Source organism: Muscardinus avellanarius (assembly GCF_963383645.1).
Source record: "Muscardinus avellanarius genome assembly, chromosome: 2".
NCBI lineage: Eukaryota > Metazoa > Chordata > Mammalia > Rodentia > Gliridae > Muscardinus > Muscardinus avellanarius.
In genome coordinates, this window is record NC_137787.1 from 118,329,890 (window position 1) to 118,349,335 (window position 19,446).

The following is a 19,446-nucleotide window of genomic DNA, read 5'->3' on the forward strand; positions in this document are numbered from 1 at the left end:
TTCATCATATGAATTATTTTTGATAGGGGATAAAAATCAGAATGGAAAGTTAAAACCATCATATTTATTTTAACTACCCAAATGTACTTGACATTTTTCAGGGTTAAGAATTGTTCTCCAGACTTTAAAAAGATGGCTGATCAGAAAACTATTGGTTTAGAACATTCAACCTCCATCAACAGGACCATTTTGAGCTCATCAGCTGCTCTGTCGGTATGGAAAATGTTGGTCATGAAGTAGGATGAAACCAAACATTGGGCGTTGTCTCTCGTAGCTTAACTTTTTTTTCCCTCCCAAGGTTCCTATAATTGTAGATTCTTTTGGAAGCTTAAAAGTAAAAGATGAACACACTTTTCCTATTTGAATCTCTTGTTTTAGTCTCTGCTTGAATAGTTCTCTTCTTCCTAAGGTATCCCCTTTGACTAAGTTTGAGTTCTTGATATTTAGTTGTATGTATGTAGCTTTTTTCCCCTTGAACCTAAAACTGAATCCTGATTTTGTGAAACATGTACAAATTATAAGTTCCTAAATTCTAGGTGTGGTTTTGTAGAGGTTGTATTGGTTTTTGTTTTTTGTTTGTTTTGTGGTACTTGGGATGGAACCTACGGGAATTCTACCTCCGAGCTACACCCCCAGCTCTATTATTTTATTCTTTATTTTAAAATAGGGTCTCACTAAGTTGCAAAGGGCTCAATAAGTAGCTGGCCAGCCTCAAATCTGTGATCTTCCTGTCTCAGTTTCTCAAGTACTGGGATTACAAGCAAGCACCGCCACAACCAGCTCTATTTTTTTTTTTTTCTTTTTTGAAAAGGGATCTCACAGATGGGCGTGGTGGCACATGCTTATAATCCCAACATTTGGGAGGCTGAGACAGGAGGATCGGTTCACAGACAGCCTCAGCTAATTAGTGAGTCCCTCTGCAACTTAGACCTTGTTTTAAAATAAAGAATAAAAAATAAGGCTGGGGAATCACTAGGTTCCATCCCTAGTACCTAAAAAAAAAGGGAGTCTCACTAAGTTTTGGTGGACCTCACTAACTGGCTGAAGCTGGTCTTGAGCCTGTGATCCTCCTGTCTCAGCCTCCCAAATACTAGGATTATAAATATAGGTATGTGCTGCCACTCCCAGCTGAGGATTGAATTTTATCTTTTACTATTTCACAGGATTTTAAATAATGTATTTTTAAAAATACAACAAACTCCTGAGCAGGGCGTGGTGGCGCACACTTGTAATCTTGGCAGGCCGAGACAGGAGGATTGCTGGTTCACAGCTAGCCTCAGCTACTTAGGCCCTTCGCAACTTAAACTCTGTTTCAAAATAAAGAATAAAAAATAGGGCTGGAGTGTAGCTCAGAGGTAGAATGTCCCTGGGTTCCATCCCCAGCATCACAAAACAACAACAAACTCCAAAATGCTACTTGAATGAAATGTAAATATGGACTTTAACGACTTAACAATGACCTTTTTGTTAAGATCATTGATGGATCTGGGCATGGTGGTGCATGCTTGTAATCCCAGTGTTTGGGAGGCTCTAAAACAGGAGGCTGACAGGTTCACGGCCAGCCTTAGCTACTTAGTGAGGTCCTTTGCAACTTAGTGAGACCCTGTTTCAAATTAAAGAATAAAAAATAGGGCTGGAGGGTCCCTTAGAGGTAGAATGTTCGTGGATTCAATGCCCAGTAATGTAAAAACAAAACAAAATTATATGTGTGTGTCTCTGTGTGTGTATGTATATAAAATTAATGGGCTCACAGAGGGGAATGATCACTTAATCTTATCTTTTGCCTCAAGTTTAAATTTTTTTATTTAGTTTTTGTAGTATCAGGGACATTTTACCTCTGAGATACATTCCCAGCCCTGTTGTTTTTATTCTTTATTCTGAAACAGGGCCTCACTAAGTTGCAGAGAACCTCACTAAGTAGCTGAGCCTGGCTGTGAACCTGCCATCTTCCTGTCTCAGCCTTTCAAGTACTGGGATTACAAGCATGCACCACCATGCCTGATTTAAATATTTTTCATGTAGCCAAATATAATTCTTTTTCTTAAAATCTTTATAATTTTTATATATGTACATTATTGCCATGATAAGTTATCCAGGATAGTTTTAAGTTAAAAATAGTATCAGCATAATCTTTTTTTAAAAAATGTTTGTCTTTGCCAGGCATGGTGGCACACTTCTGTAATCCCTGTATTTGGAAGGCTGAGATAGGAGGCTGACAGGTTTGAGGACAGCCTCAGCAAATTGTGAGACTCTTGTCAAGTTAGCAAGACCCTGTTCCCAAAAAAGAAATAACATCAGGCTGGGGGTATAGCTAAGAGGTAGAACACCCCTGAGTTAAAGCCCTAGAACCAAAAAGAAAAAACAGTTAATGAATTGTATTATTTTTGGCAGTACTGAGGATTGAACCCAGGGGCATTCTACCTTCAAGCTACACCCCAACCCTATTTTTTATTCTTTATTTTGAAACAGGATCTTACTAAGTTGTGTAGGTCCTCACTAAGTAGCTGAGACTGACCGTGAACCTGTCAGCTTCTTGTCTCAGCCTTCTAAGTACTGGGATTACAAGCATGTGCCACCATACCCGGCTAATAATGTTTTTTCTTTTTAATCTTTAGGTAAGCAGGATTAGAAATGTTGTTTTGTTGCTTGTTTTCAGATTTCTAAGTGTGTGTGTGGCTTTGGTAACCAAAATGGGAGCCTGAAGTTTTTGCAATTATATCTAAGCATCTTGTTTTATGTTTTATATTTGTATGTGGTTTCCCTTCCTTCTTAGGAGACTAAAACTATAGAAGAAATTGATGAAGCATTGAATATAGCAGGCTATAATTTTGAACAATTGAGTATTGCTGTAAAGGTAAGTACTGTGTATAATTAAGTTACTTTTTTGTTTGTGGTTTTATGTGTGTGTGTGTGTGTGTGTGTGTGTGTGTGTGTGTGTGTGTGTGTGTTGGAGATTGAACCCAGAAGCATTCTACCTCTGAGCTCCACCCCTAGCCTGATTTTTTATTCTTTATTTTGAAACAGGGTCTCACTAAGTTGTGGAGGGTTTCAACAAGTTGCTGAGGCTGGCTGAGAGCCTGCGATCCTTCTGTTTCAGCCTCCTAGGTACTGGGATTACGAGTGTGTGCCACCACACCCAGCAGGTGTATGATTAAATTCTGTTATGAAGTGAAACATGTCCTTTTTTGGGGTTCTGGTGATTGAACCCAGGTACATTCTACCTCTGAGCTACATCACCAGATTTTTTTTATTATTATTGTGATGGTATTGGGGATGGAACCCTTCTCGGGCTACACTTCCAGACCTATTTTATATATTTTTATTTGGAAACAGGGTCTCTTAAACTAGTGAGGCTGGCTTGGAACCTGCGTGATCCTCCTGTCTTCGCCTCCCAAGTGCGGGGATTATAAGTGTGCGCCAATAAGCCAGGCTACATCACCAGATTTTTTTTATTGTTTATTTTGAAACAGGGTCTTCCTGAGTTGCTGAAGGTTTTGCTAAATTGCTGAGGCTGCCCTCAAACCTGTGATTCTCCTGTTTGAGCTTCCCAAATACTGCCACCACACGTGGCCAGCATGTTCTGCTGCTTATTTTTACTTTTATTTTTGTGATACTGGGGATTGAACCCAGGGGCATTCTACCTCTGACCTATACCCCAACACTATTTTTTATTAGGGAACTGTGACTTATACTTTCTATGAACAGAATTTGTCTCAGCAGCATCCCAGATTATCTTTCCAACATTTACTTATTGTTCAGCTATATACTTCAAATGAGAGTCTTGTCTTTATTTCCTGTTCTACCTGGCAAAAGAAAAACTCACTCATTTGGTGACAAGGAGCAAGATTCAGCAACAACCAGTTTACAATTAAAGAGTTCAAAAGATTATAGCTGATCATGCTATGGCTGTTTATTTTTTGTTTGTTTTGCATAGAAGGCAGGACCTTTTTTGCATGTTACTGAGTATCAAACCAGGAGTGTTATGCCACGGAGCTACATCCCCAGCTTTTTTGTTTGTTTTTGGACTGGGGATTGACCCCAGAGCATTCTATCTCCAACCTCCACCCCCAATTGTTTTTTATTTTGAAATAGGGTCTTGCTAAATTGCTGAGGCTGGTATCAAACCCATGATCCTGCCAGGTGTGGTGGTGCAAACTTGTAATCCCAGTACTTGGGAGGCTGAGGCAGGAAGATTGCATGTTCTCGGCCAGCCTCAACTATTTAGTGAGGCCCTCTGCAACTTAGTGAGACCCTGTTTCAAAATAAAGAATATAAATTAGGGCAGGGGTTTGACTGGGAGGTTGAATGCCCTTGGGTTCCATCCACAGACCCACAAATAAATAAATAAATAAATAATTAAATTAATGATAAAAATAGGACTGGGGCTGGGCATGGTGTGCACACTTGTAATCCCAGCATTTGGGAGGCTGAGATAGGAGAATTATGGTTTTAAGGACAGCCTCAGCTACTTAGGCCCTTTGCAACTCAGTGAGACCTTGTTTCAAAATAAAGAAGAAAAAAAAAAGGACTGGAGTGTAGCTTGGAGGTAGAATGCCCCTGGGTTCCATCCTTGATACCACAAACAAAAAACAACAAAAAACCCCCCAAAACCTATGATCTTCCTGTCTCAAGCTCCCAGCTACTGGGATTACAAGTGTGTGCTACCTGTGTGTGTTACTCCTAGTGATGGGATTTTTTTTTTTTTCAGGACTGGGGATGGAACCCAGGGGCATTTGAACTTTGAGCTACACACCCTACCCTATTGTTTATTCTTTATTTTGAAACAGGGTCTCGTTAATTTGCCGAGGGCCTCACTAAATAGCTGAGGCTGTCTGTGAACTGCAATCCTCTCTTCTTAGCCTCCCAAATGCTGGGCTTACAAGTGTGCACTACCATACCAGGCGTGACAAGGACTTTTTTTTTTTGTAGAACTGGAGTCGGAACCCAGGGACATCATACTTCTGAGCCATACCGCCAGCCCTATTTTTTAGTCTTTTTATTTTTGAAACAGGGTTTCACTGAGTTGCAAAGGGCCTTGCAAATAGCCGAGGCTGCCCACAAACCACGATCCTCTGGTCTCTGCCCCCTGAATGTTGGGACTACAAGCGTGTGCCACCATGCCTGGCCATGACAGGATATTTTTGATTGACAAAAAGTCAAGTTTCTTGCCAGATATTTTTTTTGGGGTTTTTTGTTTTGTTTTGTTTTGCAGTACTGGGGATGTAACCCAGGGGCATTGTACCTCTGAGCTACACTCCCAGCCCTATTTTTTAGTTGTTTTATTTATTTATTTATTTTTTATTTTATTTATTTATTTATTTTTTGGTGGTACTGGGGTTACTGGAAGCCCTTCTACCTCTGGGCTACACTCCCAGACCTATTTTTACATTTTTATTTGGAAACAGGGTCTCCTAAGCCAGCACGTGCAGCTGGCTTCGAACCTGCGCGATCCTCCTGTCTCTGCCTCCCAAGCGCGGGGATTACAAGCGTGCGCTACCACGCCCGGCCTAGTTGTTTTATTTTTGATACAGGATCTTACTGAGTTGCAAAGGTCCTCACTAAGTAGCTGAGATTGTCCTCGAACCACGATCCTCCTGTCTTAGCCTCCCAAATACTGGTATTACTCTTGCCAGATATGTTGATGTACACATATAATTCCAATACCTGAGAGGCTGAGACAGGAAGATTGCAGGTTCAAGGCCAGCATGCAATAACTTAGTGAATTCCTGTTTCAAAATAAAACATAAAATATAAATGGGGTGTGGTAGCACACATTTGTAATCCAGCACTTGGGAGGCTAAGACAGAAGCATTGCAGGTTCATAGCCAACCTCAGGTACTTAGGCCTTCCACAACTTAGTGAGACCCTGTTTCATAATAAAGAATAAAAATAGGGCTGAGGGTATAGCTCAAAGGTAGAATACCCCTGGGTTCAATCCCCAGTTCCAAAAATAATAAAATAAAATGGTTGGAGGTATAGCTCAGAGGTAGAATTTTCCTGGGTTCAATCCTCAGTACCACAAAGTAAATAAATAAAATATGTATATATAAAAAAACTGGACATAGTGGCATATGCCTGGAGCATTGCAGGTTTGGGACTAACCTTAGCAATTTAGCAAGGCCCTCAGCAACTTAGTGAAGCCTGTTTTAAAACGAAAAGTAAAATAGGGCTGGGGATGTAGCTCAGAGGTAGAATGCCCCTGGTTTCAATCCCCAGTGCCTCCCCCGTAAAAAAAGGTTTCTCAGAAAGAACAAGAAATATGTTAAAAGTAACAGGATAGAAGAATTACATGAAAAATAATGTTACCTGTGATGAGAAACAGAGTAAGTACTGAATTTGGGATGGGTCACAGTTCAACACCAAACAGGCTGCTTTTGCACCTCCCTTCCTCCCACCTACCCCCAACCAGTATTTCTGTCTGTCTTTTCTTTTTCTTTTTCTTTTTTTATGGTACTGGGGATTGAACCCAGGGGCATTCTAACCTCCAAGATGACATCCCGAGCCCTATTTTTATTTTTTTCCCTTGGAACTTGGGATGGAATACAGGGGTTGTCTATCTCTGGGCTAACCCCCCAGATTTATTTTTTGTTTTTTGTAGGTCTGGGGATGGAACCAAGGGCCATTCAACCTCCATGCTATACCCCCTGCCCTATATTTTATTCTTTATTTTGAAACAGGGTCTCACTAAGTTGCAGAGGGTCTTAGTAAGTAGCTGAGGCTGTCTGCAAACTGCGATCCTCTGGTCTCAGCCTCTCGAATGTTGGGATTACAAGCAAGCACCACCTTGCCTGACTTATTTTATATTTTATTTGGAAACAGGGTCTAAGTTGCTGAGTGCCTCACTAAATAACTGAGACTGGCTTCGAACCTGTATAATCTTTCTGTCTCAGCCTTCCAAGTACTGGGATTACAAGTGTGTGCCATCACGCCCAACCCTATTTTTATTCTTTATTTTGAAACGGTCTCACTAAGTTTCAGAAGGCCTTACTAAGTCGTTGAGGCCGACTGTGAACCTGTGATCCTCCTGTCTCAGCTTCCAAATACTTGGATTACAAGCATACACCACCACGCCTGGCTTTCCTTTCATTTTCAAAAATGAAAAACTACATCCACCACATCCCCAACTTTCTCAAAATTTTTTTTTTTTTTTTTTTTTTTTTGCGGTACTGGGGTTGGAACCCAGGGCCATTCTACCTCTGAGCTACACCCCCCAGCCCTATTTTTTTTTTTATTCAAAACAGGGTTTCACTGAGTTGCAAAGGGCCTCACTAAGTAGCTGAGCCTGTCCACGAACCATGATCCTCCTGGCTCAGCCTCCCAAATGCTGGGAGTACAAGTGTGTGCCACTACACTCTTTCTCAAACTCTTAATGCCCATTCAGCATCAACTCTAAGTCTATAATCTATCTCAATTTGTCTTCTAAGTCAGGTCTGGGTGAGGCTCAGGGACAAAATTCCTTCCCAACTATGAGCCCATGAATCCAGACAAGTTAACTGCTTCTAAAACACATTGGTGAGACAGTAATAAGGAAAGACATTCCTGTTTCAAAAGAGAGAAATTGGAAAGAAAAGAGAGACCATTAATACCAAACAACATTTTTTTTTGGTACTGGGGATTAAACCCAGGGACATTGCACCTCTGAGCTATATATACCCTAAGCCCTGACTTTCATTCTTTATTTTGAAACAGGGTCTCACTATGTTGTAGAGGGCCTAAGTACCCGAAGCTGGCCACAAACTTGTGATACTCCTGTCTCAGCCTTCCAAGTACTGGGATTATAAGCATGTGCCACCACACTTAGCTTCCCAAACAACAGTTTTTAAAACTCTTTAAAAATACAAAGAAACATATAAAATAGCTAACATTTTAAGTATGATTTCTAATTTTTTTGTTTTGGTTGATATTTTAATTTAGAGAATCTTGACAGATATTCAACTATCTGGAGTGCCATTTTTACTACAATAGGGAATAAGAACAAAGTTTAGAAAAAAATATCTGGATTTTTTTAAAGATTTTTTTGTCATAATACAGTGCCAGGATTTAAAGTTGAACTTTGTAATTTACTCTACTTATTATTAGATAATAATCATCTCTGGTATTATTTTGAAGTCTACTTTCAGTTGGGCATGGTAGCACATGCCTGTAATCCCAGTACTTGGAAGGCTGTGACAGCAGGAGCACAGATTGGAAGACAGCCTCAGCAACTTAGGATAACTCTTAGTAACTAGTGAGACCCTGTTTCAGAACACAAATAATTTTAAAAGGACTGGGGATGTAGGTTGGAGGTAGAATCCTCACAAAAACAAAAGTACTTTCCAAATTATATTGAGCCAGGTATGGTGATGCAAACCTATAATCCTAGTACCTGGGAGGCTGTGATGGGAAGATCACAGATTCAGGGCCATCCTTAGCAACTTAGGCCCTTTGCAACTTAGACCTTGTTTGTTTGTTTGTTTCAGTACTGGGGCTTGAACCAGGGGCATTCTACCTCTGAGCTACACCCCCAGCCCTATTTTTAACTATTTTGAAACAGGGTCTCACTAAGTTGCAGACGGCCTCACTAAATATCTGAGGCTGGCTGCGAACCTGCAATCCTCCAGTCTCAGCCTCCCAAGTACTGGGATTACAAATGTGCGCCACCACACCTGGTTATGAGACCCTGTTTGAAAACAAAACAAAACACCCACCATGCCTGGCTGGGGGTGTAGCTCAGAGGCAGAATGCCCCTACATTCAAGCCCCAGTACCACAGGGGGGAAAAATATTTTGAAAGCACAACTTCTACAAAAGTAAAAATACCAAATTAGATCTTTTTTTTTTTTTTTTTAGATGCTTGAACGCATACAGAATCAAACAAAAGAAGAGACAAGGAATCTTATAGAGGTTGTGGAGAAACAGTTTCATAAGCTTTTTGCTTCTCTTGATTCCAGGTAATAGCTTTTAATAATGTAGATTCAATGAAACAGAAGTTTTTAACATTAACTTACCATTTTATTCCTTTGTTTAGATTAAAGTAATGAGTGACTTTTAAACAAATTTGGAAGATAATAGGTCTTTTCTTTTTGCGATACCAGGGATGGAACCCAGGGGCATTCTACCTCTGAGCTACACCCTCAGTCCTATTTTTAATTTTTTTTCTTTTGAAACCGGGTCTCACTGAGTTGCAAAGGGCTATACTAAATAGCTAAGGCTGTCCTCAAACTGCGATCCTCCTGTCTCAGCCTCCCAAATGCTGGGTGGCGTGCGCCACCAAATAGGTGTTTTCTACAGACTGATTTTTAGAACTTCAAAATGAGAAGTTATTTGTATTTTTATTATTTATTTATTTATTGCAGGGTTGAGGATTGGATTGAACCTAGGGTTGCTAGACCACTGAGCATTCTCCCTGTACCCCTTTAGTTTTTAGTCAGGTCTTGCTAAGTTGCCCAGGTGGCCTTGAATTGGTGGCTCTCCTACCTCAATCTCTTGAGTAGCTGAGATTGAGGGCATGTGCCACTACTCCTGGCTGTGTAACTTTTTGAGGAAGTGCCAGTCTGTTTTTTTACAATGGCTACATAAACCATTTTTCTTTCCCTCTAGCAATAAATAAGAGTTCCAATTTCTCTATATTCTCAACATTGTTATTTTTGTTGTTTTGTTGCTGGGAATTAAACCCAGGAGCTTTCTACCTCTGAGCTAAACACTCAGCCCTTTTTTTATTTTTTATTTTCAAACAGGTTTCACTAAGTTGCTGAAGCTTGCCTCAAACCTACAATCCTCTTGTCTCAAGCCTCCTCAGGTACTGGGATTACAAGTGTGTGCTACTGTTCCCAGCGCTTTGTTATTTTTTAGAAGTAGCCATCTTTATGGGTATGATTTGTATCTCTTGGTTTTGATCTGCATTTTCTTAATAACTAGTGATGTCAAGCATCTTTACATGTGCTTATTTATTTGCCATTTCATCTTCTTTGAAAAACTATCAATGTAAGTCTGTGTCTTTTTTTTTTTTTTTTTTTTTTTTTTGCGGGTTTGGGGATGGAACCCAGGGGCATTCGACCTCCGAGCTACACCCCCTGCCCTATTTTTTATTCTTTATTTTGAAAGTGGGTCTCACTTAGTTGCAGAGGGCCTCACTAAGTAGCTGAGGCTGTCTGCGAACTGCGATCCTCCAGTCTCAGCCTCCCGAATGCTGGGATTACAACGCATGCACCACTACACCCGGCTCCTGTGTCTATTTTATTTTTGTGTGTATGTGATGCTGGAGATTGAACCAAGGGACATTCTACCTCCGAGTTACACCCCTAGCCCTATTTTTTATTTCTTTATTTTGAAACAAGGTCTAACTTAGTTGTAGAGGGCCTCACCTAAGTAGCTGAGACTGACTGCGAACCCTGATCCTCCTGTCTCAGCCTCCCAAGTATTAGGATTACAAGCATGTGCCACAATGCCTGGCTTCTGTGTTTATTTTTGAAGTGAATTGTTTGCTGGGTTGTTGGTAATTCTTCATATAGTCTGTATATTAAATCCTCTGATATATGACTCACAAATATTTTCTCTTACTCAATAGGTTGTATTTTTACTTTTGATAGTATCCTTTTTTTTTTTTTTTTTTTTGCTTTTACAGTACCGGGTACTGAATTCAAGGCCTCACACATGCTAGGCAAGTGCTTCACCACTGAGCTAACATTTCCTGTCCTAGTAGTGTCTTTTGGTCCATGAAAGTTTTTTTTTTTTTTTTTAACGAATCTAGTGTTATCTATTTTCTCTTGTGTGCTTGTGCTTTGGTGTCATATCCAAGAAGCATTGCCAGATCTGACATAATATGTTTTTCCCTATTTTCTTATACAAATTTATATTTTTTCTAAGAATTTGTAGTTCTTACAAGATGGGCGTGGTAGTACACACTTGTAATCCCTGTACTTGGTAGGCTGAGACAGGAGGATCAAAGGTTTGTGGCCAAGCCTCAGCTACTTACTGAGGCCCTCTACAACTTAGACCCTGTTTCAAAATAAAGAATTAAAAATGGGGCTAGCAGTGGATGTCAGAGGTAGAATGCCCCTAAGTTTAATCCTCAGTACCACAAGAAAAGAAAGGAAAAAAAACGTGTAGTTTTTACATTTAGATCTTTGATCTATTTTGTAAGTTTTATATATAATGTAAGGATTCAGCCTCATTTTTTGAATTGAATATCCAATTTTCCCAGTACCATTGTTGAATAGTCTGGCACACTTATAAAAAAAATAAGTTCAGGCCGGGCATGGTAATGCATACTGGTAATCCTAGCATTTGGGAGGCTGAGATAGGATCGTGGTTCTTAGCTACTTAATAAGGCCCAGTGCAACTCAGTAAGTAAGACCCTGTTTCAAAATAAAAAAATAAAAAAATATGGCTAAGGGTGTTGTTCAGAGGTAGAATGCCTCTGGGTTCCATCCCCAGTACCACAAATAAAAGTCCAGCTGTATGTAGATGGTTAGTTCAGGAAATTCTATTTTATTCCATTAATCTATGTGTTTATGCTAGTACCATACTATTTTGATTACTCCAGCTTAGTAGTAGTAAGTCTGGAATCAGAATGTATGAGTCTTCCAACTTTTTTTGTGTGTGTGTATGTGGTACTGGGGTTGAACCCAAGGACTTTTTACCTCTGAGCTGCACCCCCAGCCAGCCCTATTTTTTTATTTTGAAAGTGTCTCACTAAGTTGCAGAAGGCCTCGCAAGTTGCTGAGGCTGTTCTCAAACCTGAATCCTCCTGTATCAGCCTCCCAAGTACTGGTATTAAAAGCATGCACCACTCCACCCACTTATCTATTTTGATGTTTTGGTTACTGAGGGTCTCTTTAAGATTCCATGTGACTTTTAAGTTGGGTTTTTCTATTTCTGTAAAAAATGTCATTGGGATTTTGATAGGGATTTTTTGTTTTTGTTTGTTTGTTTTTGGTGGTATTGGGGTTCCTGGAAACCCTTCTACCTCTGGGCTATACTCCCAGACCTATTTTATACTTTTTATTTGGAAACAGGGTCTCCTAAGCCAGCGCGACTGGCTTTGAACCTGTGTGATCCTCCTGTCTTCACCTCCCAAGTGTGGGGATTAAAAGCATGTGCCACCATGCCCGGCTTGATAGGGATTTTGACATTTTGTTGATCACTCTGGTTAGTAGTATTGGCATTTTTAATTTTTTTGTGTTTTTTTGTAATGGAGATGGAACCCAAGGGCATTCTATCTCCAAGCTTCACTCACAACCCTTTTTATTTGTTTGTTTGTTTATTTTTATTTTTGATGGTACTGGGGATGGAACCTAGGAGCATTTTACCTCCAAGTTACACCCCAGCCCTATTTTTTCTTTATTTTTGGAACAGGGTCTCACCAAGTTGCAGAGTGCCTCACTAAGTAGCTGAGGCTGGTCACAAACCTGCCATCCTTCTATCTCAGCCTCCCAAGTATTGGGATTACAAGCATGTGCCACCACACCTGGCTTATTTTTTGTTTTGAAAAACAGGGTCTTGCTAGGTTGTTGAGAGTCTTGCTGCATTGCTGAAGCTGTTCTTGAACCTGCGATCCTCCTGTCTCAACCACCCCAGTACTGGGATTATAGGCATGCATCATAATCATGTCCAACTAACATTTTAATATTGAGTCTTTTAATCTGTAAGTATGGAGTCTCTACCCTTTTTTGTGGTACTGGAGATTGAACACAGGGATATTCTACCGCCAAGTTATGCCCCCAGCCCTATTTTTTATTCTTTTTATTTTAAACAGGGTCTCACTAAGTTGCAGAGGGCCTCACTAAATTGCTGAGGCTGGCCACGAACCAACCTGAATCCTTCTGTCTCAGCCTCCCAAGTACTGGGATTACAAGTGTGTGTATGCCACCATACCTGGCTACCCATTTATTTTTATCTCTGGTTTCTTTAAGGAATTTTGTGTCTTTTTTTTGGTATACAAGTCTTTCCCCCTTTTTTTTTTTTTTTTGGTGGTACTGGGGTTCCTGGAAGCCCTTCTACCTCCGGGCTACACTCCCAGACCTATTTTATATTTTTGAAACAGGGTCTCTTACGCCAGCGCGGCTGGCTTCGAACCTGCGCGACCCTCCTGTCTCCGCCTCCCAAGCGCGGGGATTACAAGCGTGCGCTACCACGCCCGGCGTTTTTTCCCTTTTTGAGTATTTTTTATGTTTGGCACATAACATGTGTATAAGGTACTATATATATATATTTGTGTGGGTCTGGGGATGGAACCTAGGGGTATTTGACCTCTGAGCTACACCCCCTGCCCTATTTTTTATTCTTTGTTTTGAAACTGGGTCTCACTGACTTGCAGAGGGCCTCACTAAGTAGCTTAGGCTTTCCTCGAACCGCGATCCTCTGGTCTCAGCCTCCTGAATGCTGGGATTACAAGTGTGTGCCACCACACCTGGCAGGTCAATATAATGTTTTGATTCATGATAGGGGTCAACTGATTATAATTAGTATATCATTATCTTAAACATTTTATTCTTTTTGATATATTCAAATTCCTCTCTTCTGGCTATTTTGAAATAAATACTATATCACTGTTACTTATATTTACCCTACTATGCCATGAAACACTAGAGCTAATTGTACCTGTCAGTTGACCTTTTCTTTTCTCCCCTCTTATTTTCTTCAATCACTAAGAATGTCTATTCCCTCAACTTCTATGAGATCAGTTTGGTTTTTTTTGGTTCCACTTATGAGATCGTGTGGTATTTATCTATTTGTAGTTGATTTATTTCACTTAACATAATGTCCTCCAGGTCCACCCGTATTGATACAGAAGACAGGCTTTCATTTTTTTTATGGTTGAATAGTCCTCTACTGTGTATAGATACTAGATTTTCTTCTTTTTTGTGTGTGACACTAGGGATTGAATCCAGGGGCATTCTACCTCTGAGCTATACCCCCAACCTGATTTATTTACTTATTTATTGTGGCACTGGGGATTGAACTCGGGTGTTCCACCTCCGAGCTATTTTATTTTATATTATTTATTAATTGACTTACTTTTTGTGGCACTAAGGTTTGAACCTGGGAGACATTCTATCTCCGAGCCCCCCCCCCCAGCCCTATGTTTTATTCTTTATTTAGAAACAGGGTCTCACTGAGTTGCAGAGGGCCTAAGTAGCTGAGGTTGGCCACAAACCCGTGATCGTCCTACCTCAGACTCCCAAGTACTGGGATTACAAGTGTATACCACCACACCCAGCTCAATGTTAAGTTTATTAACTAATAAAATTACTCTTTTATCCAGGTATGGTAGTGCACCCCTGTAATCCCAGCTACTCAGGAGGCTGAGGAAGGAGGATCCCACGTTGGAGGTTTTAGTGAGATCCTGTCTCTCAAAAATAAAAGGATCTGGGGATGCCAGGTGTGGTGGTGGTATATGCCTGTAATCCCAGTATTTGGGAGGCTGAGACAAGAGGATTACAGGTTCAAGGCTAAACTCAGCAGCCTAGCAAAACCCTCAGCAACAAAATAAGACCCTATTTCAAAATAAAAATTAAAGGCCATGCATGGTGGCACACACCTGTAATCCCAGTACTTGGAAGGCTGTGACAGGAGGATTGTAGGTTTGAGGACAGCCTCAACAACTAGTGAGACTCAAAACCGAGAGAGACCCTTTTTCAAAATAAAAAATAGGGCTGGAGATGTAGCTCAGAGGTAGGATGCCCCTGGGTCCAGTCCCCAATACCACAAAACAATAAAATAGGGTTGGGGGGTATGACCCAGAGGTAGAAAGCCCCTGAATTCAATCCCTAGTACCACAAAAGATAGAAAAATGTCTAATGATGTAACTCAGTAGTAGACTTGCCTAGCATGTTCATGAACGTGGATTCAATCCCAAGATCTGCAAAAATAAATACCTTTTCAGATATGGTTTAGTTATTATATGTCTCATTTGACCATGTTATTTCATCACCAAGTGAAATTGACTTTTCAAATACTATTCAGTGATAATAAATTTGCTTTCATACAAATTTTTATGAAATACAGCAAAATAACTTTGGTGTCTTAAATGAAGGAAAAGGAATTTGTGTGAAGAACTTGTAAGAAATACAGATGATTATTTAACAACATTAATAGTAGCTAAAAGCTACATTGAAGAGAAAAAAAATGATTTGGATGCAGCCATGAAGATAGCAAGGGAATTAAAATCAGCACCTTCTTTGAGGACATACTGTGACCTGAATCAGGTAATTTTAATAACTCACAATGTGAATGAGTTCTGTGGTAGAATATTTTAGTGCTTTGGAATATGGTGTTTAAAAGAATTTGTTTCTGTTTTCTTTTTCCTTTTTTTCTGTTTGTATATGTTGATATGAAACTGGGGATTGAACCCAAGAGAAGATTCTACCTCTGAGCTATACTTCCAGCCCTTTTTATTTTGAAACAGAGTCTTGCTAAGTTATTGAGAGTCTAAGTTGCTGAGGCTGGTCTTGAACTTGTGATCCTCCTCTCTTAGCCTCCCAGGTATTAGGATTACAGGCATGAACCACCACACCTGACTAAGAATTTGTTTTTCTAAGTAACCTATACAGATGCTCCTTCACTTATGATGGAGGGAGTTACTTACAGTGGGATTATATCCTGCTAAACCCATCATAAGGTAAAAATATCTTAAGTCAAAACTGTTTAATACAACTAACTTACCCAGCATGATAGCTTAGCACACAGCACACTATGGAATGTCATTTGTTTACTATCATGATCATGGGGCTCACAGCTACTGCTCATCATGTCTAGAGGGAATCTGACTACATATCACTAGCCCAGGGAAAAGATCCACATTTAAAAATCAATCAAAGTATGAACCCATATTGCTTTCATGCTCTTCTAAAGTTAAAAAATCATAAGTCAAACTCCCATAAGTCATGGATTATCTGTATTGGCATGAATTTAAAATTCTTATTCTAAGACAAACATTAAATTTGTTTAAACCTATGCTGGGCATGGTGGTGTATATTTATAATCCCCGCACTTGGGAGGCAGAGACAGGAGGATCGCGCAGGTTCGAAGCCAGCCACGCTGCGGACTTAAGAGACCCTGTTTCAAAATAAAAATATATCAAATAGGTCTGGGAGTGTAGCTCAGAGGAAGAAGGGCTTCCAGGAACCCCAGTACCACAAAAAATTTTTTTTGTTTAAACCTCATTTGGAGGCACACTTGTAATCCCAATATTTGGGAGGCTGAGACAGGAAGATGGTAGTTCAAGGACAGCCTCAGCTACTACTTAGTGAGACCCTCTGCAACTCAGTGAAAACCTGTTTCAAAATAAAGAATAAAAAATAGGGTTGGGGTGTAGCTCAGATGTACAGTGCCCCTGGGTTGCATCCCCAGTACCACAAAAAATATTTAAATAATATAATAGCCTGGAATGGTGGTATGGACATGTAATCTCAGTATTTGGGAGACTGAGAGAGGAGGTTCGGGGACAGCCTCGGCAAGTAGTGAGACTCTGTTTCCAAATAAATATAAAATAGATCTGGTGACATAGTTCAGAGGTAGAAGGCCCCTGGTCTCAATCCTCAGTACCACAAAAAAAAAAAAAAAAAAGAAAAAAAAAGAGAGAGAGAGAGGAGGAGGGAGGGAAGGAAAGAGAGAAAGAGAAAGGGTTATTTTGGCTCATCGTTTTTGAAGATTTCAGTCTGTGATTGGCTCCACTGCTTTGAGTCACTGGTAGCATGTCATGGTGGGAGTGCATGGCAGAAAAAAAAAACTCATCTAGTGGCTGGGAAATGAGAGGAAGGGGCTGAGGTCCCACTGTGTCCTTAAAGGGTATACCCCCAATGACCCTAATCCTCTCACTAGGCCCCACTGCTCAAAAGTTTCCACTACTCCCAATAGTACCATGTTGAGGACCAAGCCCATATTACATGGACCTTTAGGGAGAGTCCAGACTATAGCAAGATTTCTAGGACACTAATAAGAAATGAGGACAAGAAATGTAAACTAAATGAGAGACTACTGTCTTCTCATAAAGAGTTTTTTGGTTTTATTTTTTTTATACTGAGGATTGAACCTAGAACAGTCTACCTCTGAGCTATGCCCCAAATCCTGTTATTTATTCTTTCTTTTGAAATAGAGTCTCACTAAGTTGCGGAGAGCCTCACTAAGTAGCTGAGGCTGGCCTCAAACCTGCAGTCCTCCTGTCTGAGGATTACAAGTGTGTACCACCATGCCTGGCCTCATAAACAATTTAGACATGGCTAAGTTCTTGACTTAGCCAAGAATATTTTTTTTAACTTCCAAAGTCTTTTATTGTTCACATAGTGTTACGGGTATGATACAACATTAGCAAAAGCTTTCTGTTTACCGAGCTTGTAGCCTTCTTCTCCTGACTCTTCCTTCCCATGGTCCCTGAAAATGAAACATAAGCAGGTGTATTAGTGCTACCCTGATTAATCCTCATCCAGGAACTTTCCTAAGAGTCAGTTTGACTCCCATATCTGCATTTCTCATCCATAGATGTTCACTCAGATTAGGTTTCATCCTGGACCTACTGAGAAATTTAATTCAAGATCCTGTTGAGGTTTTTCTCTCTTTACTCCTAGAATGTACAAGTCAGGAGACAAGTTACTTCAGCTTTCTCCTATCATCTATTCTTGTGCTTAGGGTCCAGAATTGGCAAAAATAGAAACATCTAATAAAGAAGTTTGGCAGGATAAGATTAACCATAGATCCTCTTTGCTAATTTCTACCTTACTCTTATGGGGTAGATTTCACTCTATCAGTCTTTATTTTTATTTTTTTGTTTGGAAATAGTATTTCATTAGGTTGCTAAGAGTATGTTTCTGAGGCTGGCCTCGAACCTGTGATCCTCTTAGCCTTTCAAATACTATAATTACAGACATGCAACACCATGCCCATGTTCTTTCAATCTTTTGAGTCCTCAGAGTTTCGCTTATAGATAAATATTTAGATTAAACTAAAGTGTAAAAGAGAAGCCATTTGTTTATCTGCCTCCAAAGTCTAGGCAAGGGGAAAAGGTGATAAAATGCATTTATCCTTAGTTTACTTATGAATATGAGAGAGAGGGAAAGAAGGTGGTGGGGGAATGAATGAGACAATATTCAAAAATATCAAAACAGGTATAAAAGAAAGCTGACATTTTTCTGATTATGTAACTCTATTTCATTTATTGGCTGGTATCTGTTAATATGAATCTCCAGAAGAGATTTATTTATTTGTTTGTTTGTTTGTTTGTTTATTTATTTATTTTATTTATTTATGGGTCTCAGGATGGAACTCAGGGGCATTTGACCTCCAAGCTACACCCTATACCCTATTTTTTATTCTTTATTTTGAAACTGGGTCTCACTGAGTTGCAGAGGGCCTCACTAAGTAGCTGAGGCTGTCCGCGAACCGCAATCCTCCTGTCTCAGCCTCCCAAATGCTGGGATTACAAGCATGTGCCACCATGCCTGGCTTCAGAAGAGTTTTAAATATTTTAGGGGATAGCCAGGCGTGGTGGCGCACACTTGTTATCCCAGCATTCGGGAGGCTGAGACCGGAGGACTGTGGTTCGCGGACAGCCTCAGCTACTAAGTGAGGCCCTCTGCAACTCAGTGAGACCCGGTTTCAAAATAAAAAATAAAAAAAAACAGGGCAGGGGGTGTAGCTCGGAGGTCGAATGCCCCTTGGTTCCATCCCCAGACCCGCAAAAAAAAAAAAAAAAATCTATCTATCTATCTATCTATCTATATATATATATATATTAGGGGAAAAATTCATACCACTTTTTTACATCACTTCCTTTGGATGCTCCAAATCAAGCCTTGAATACATTATTTAAGGACATATGTTTTTCTTCTAAAATCTTATTCTTTCAGTAGTATTTGTTACAAAAGAAAATCCATACGTAAATAATACATCTCTTGATTCTAGATCATTCGGACTTTGAAGTTAACATTTGAGAGTGAATTGTCACAAGTTAGTTCTCTAAAACCACGGAACCCTCCCAGGTGAGTAAATCATGACTCACGGGAGACTATAACAAGTGTAAAAATGTATTGTAGTGACATATACCTGTAATCACAGAACTTGGGAGGATAAGACACAAGGATGCCTGGTTTGTAGGCAGCCTCAGCAACATAGTGAGACTCTGTTTCAAAATAAAAAATAGGGCTTGAGGGAAGGGTAGCTCAGAAGTAGAATGCACTTGAGTTCAATCCCTAGTACCACACACAGGAAAACAATGTATTGGAGCCTAAACTTATCTAAAAAGCAAAGAATTATAACTTCAAATTTGGGGTCAAATATGTTTCCAAGCTAACAACCAAAATAAAATTATTGTAATTTATTATAAATTAGAAGATATTTAAGTGTTTTAATTGGTTGGGGTTGTTTTGGTGGTACTGAGAATGGAACCCAGGGGCATTGGATCTCTGAGTGACACCCCCAGCCCTATTCTTTAGTCTTTTTTATTTTTGAAACAGTATCTCACTGAATTGTG

The 19,446-nt window shown here is 39.9% G+C and overlaps 1 protein-coding gene across 1 annotated transcript in view; it reads left to right on the top strand.

Moving 5' to 3' along the window:
* RNF17 (ring finger protein 17) overlaps window positions 1-19,446 on the top strand; it is a gene marked incomplete at both ends in the record, with an annotated part of 162,217 nt that overhangs the window by 14,483 nt on the left and 128,288 nt on the right. The window contains 5 exons of the mRNA XM_080689412.1: window positions 102-213; window positions 2,774-2,854; window positions 8,829-8,929; window positions 15,016-15,187; window positions 18,879-18,955. Of these exons, the coding sequence (XP_080545538.1) occupies window positions 102-213; window positions 2,774-2,854; window positions 8,829-8,929; window positions 15,016-15,187; window positions 18,879-18,955 (543 nt within the window). The remainder of the gene's footprint in view (window positions 1-101; window positions 214-2,773; window positions 2,855-8,828; window positions 8,930-15,015; window positions 15,188-18,878; window positions 18,956-19,446) is intronic.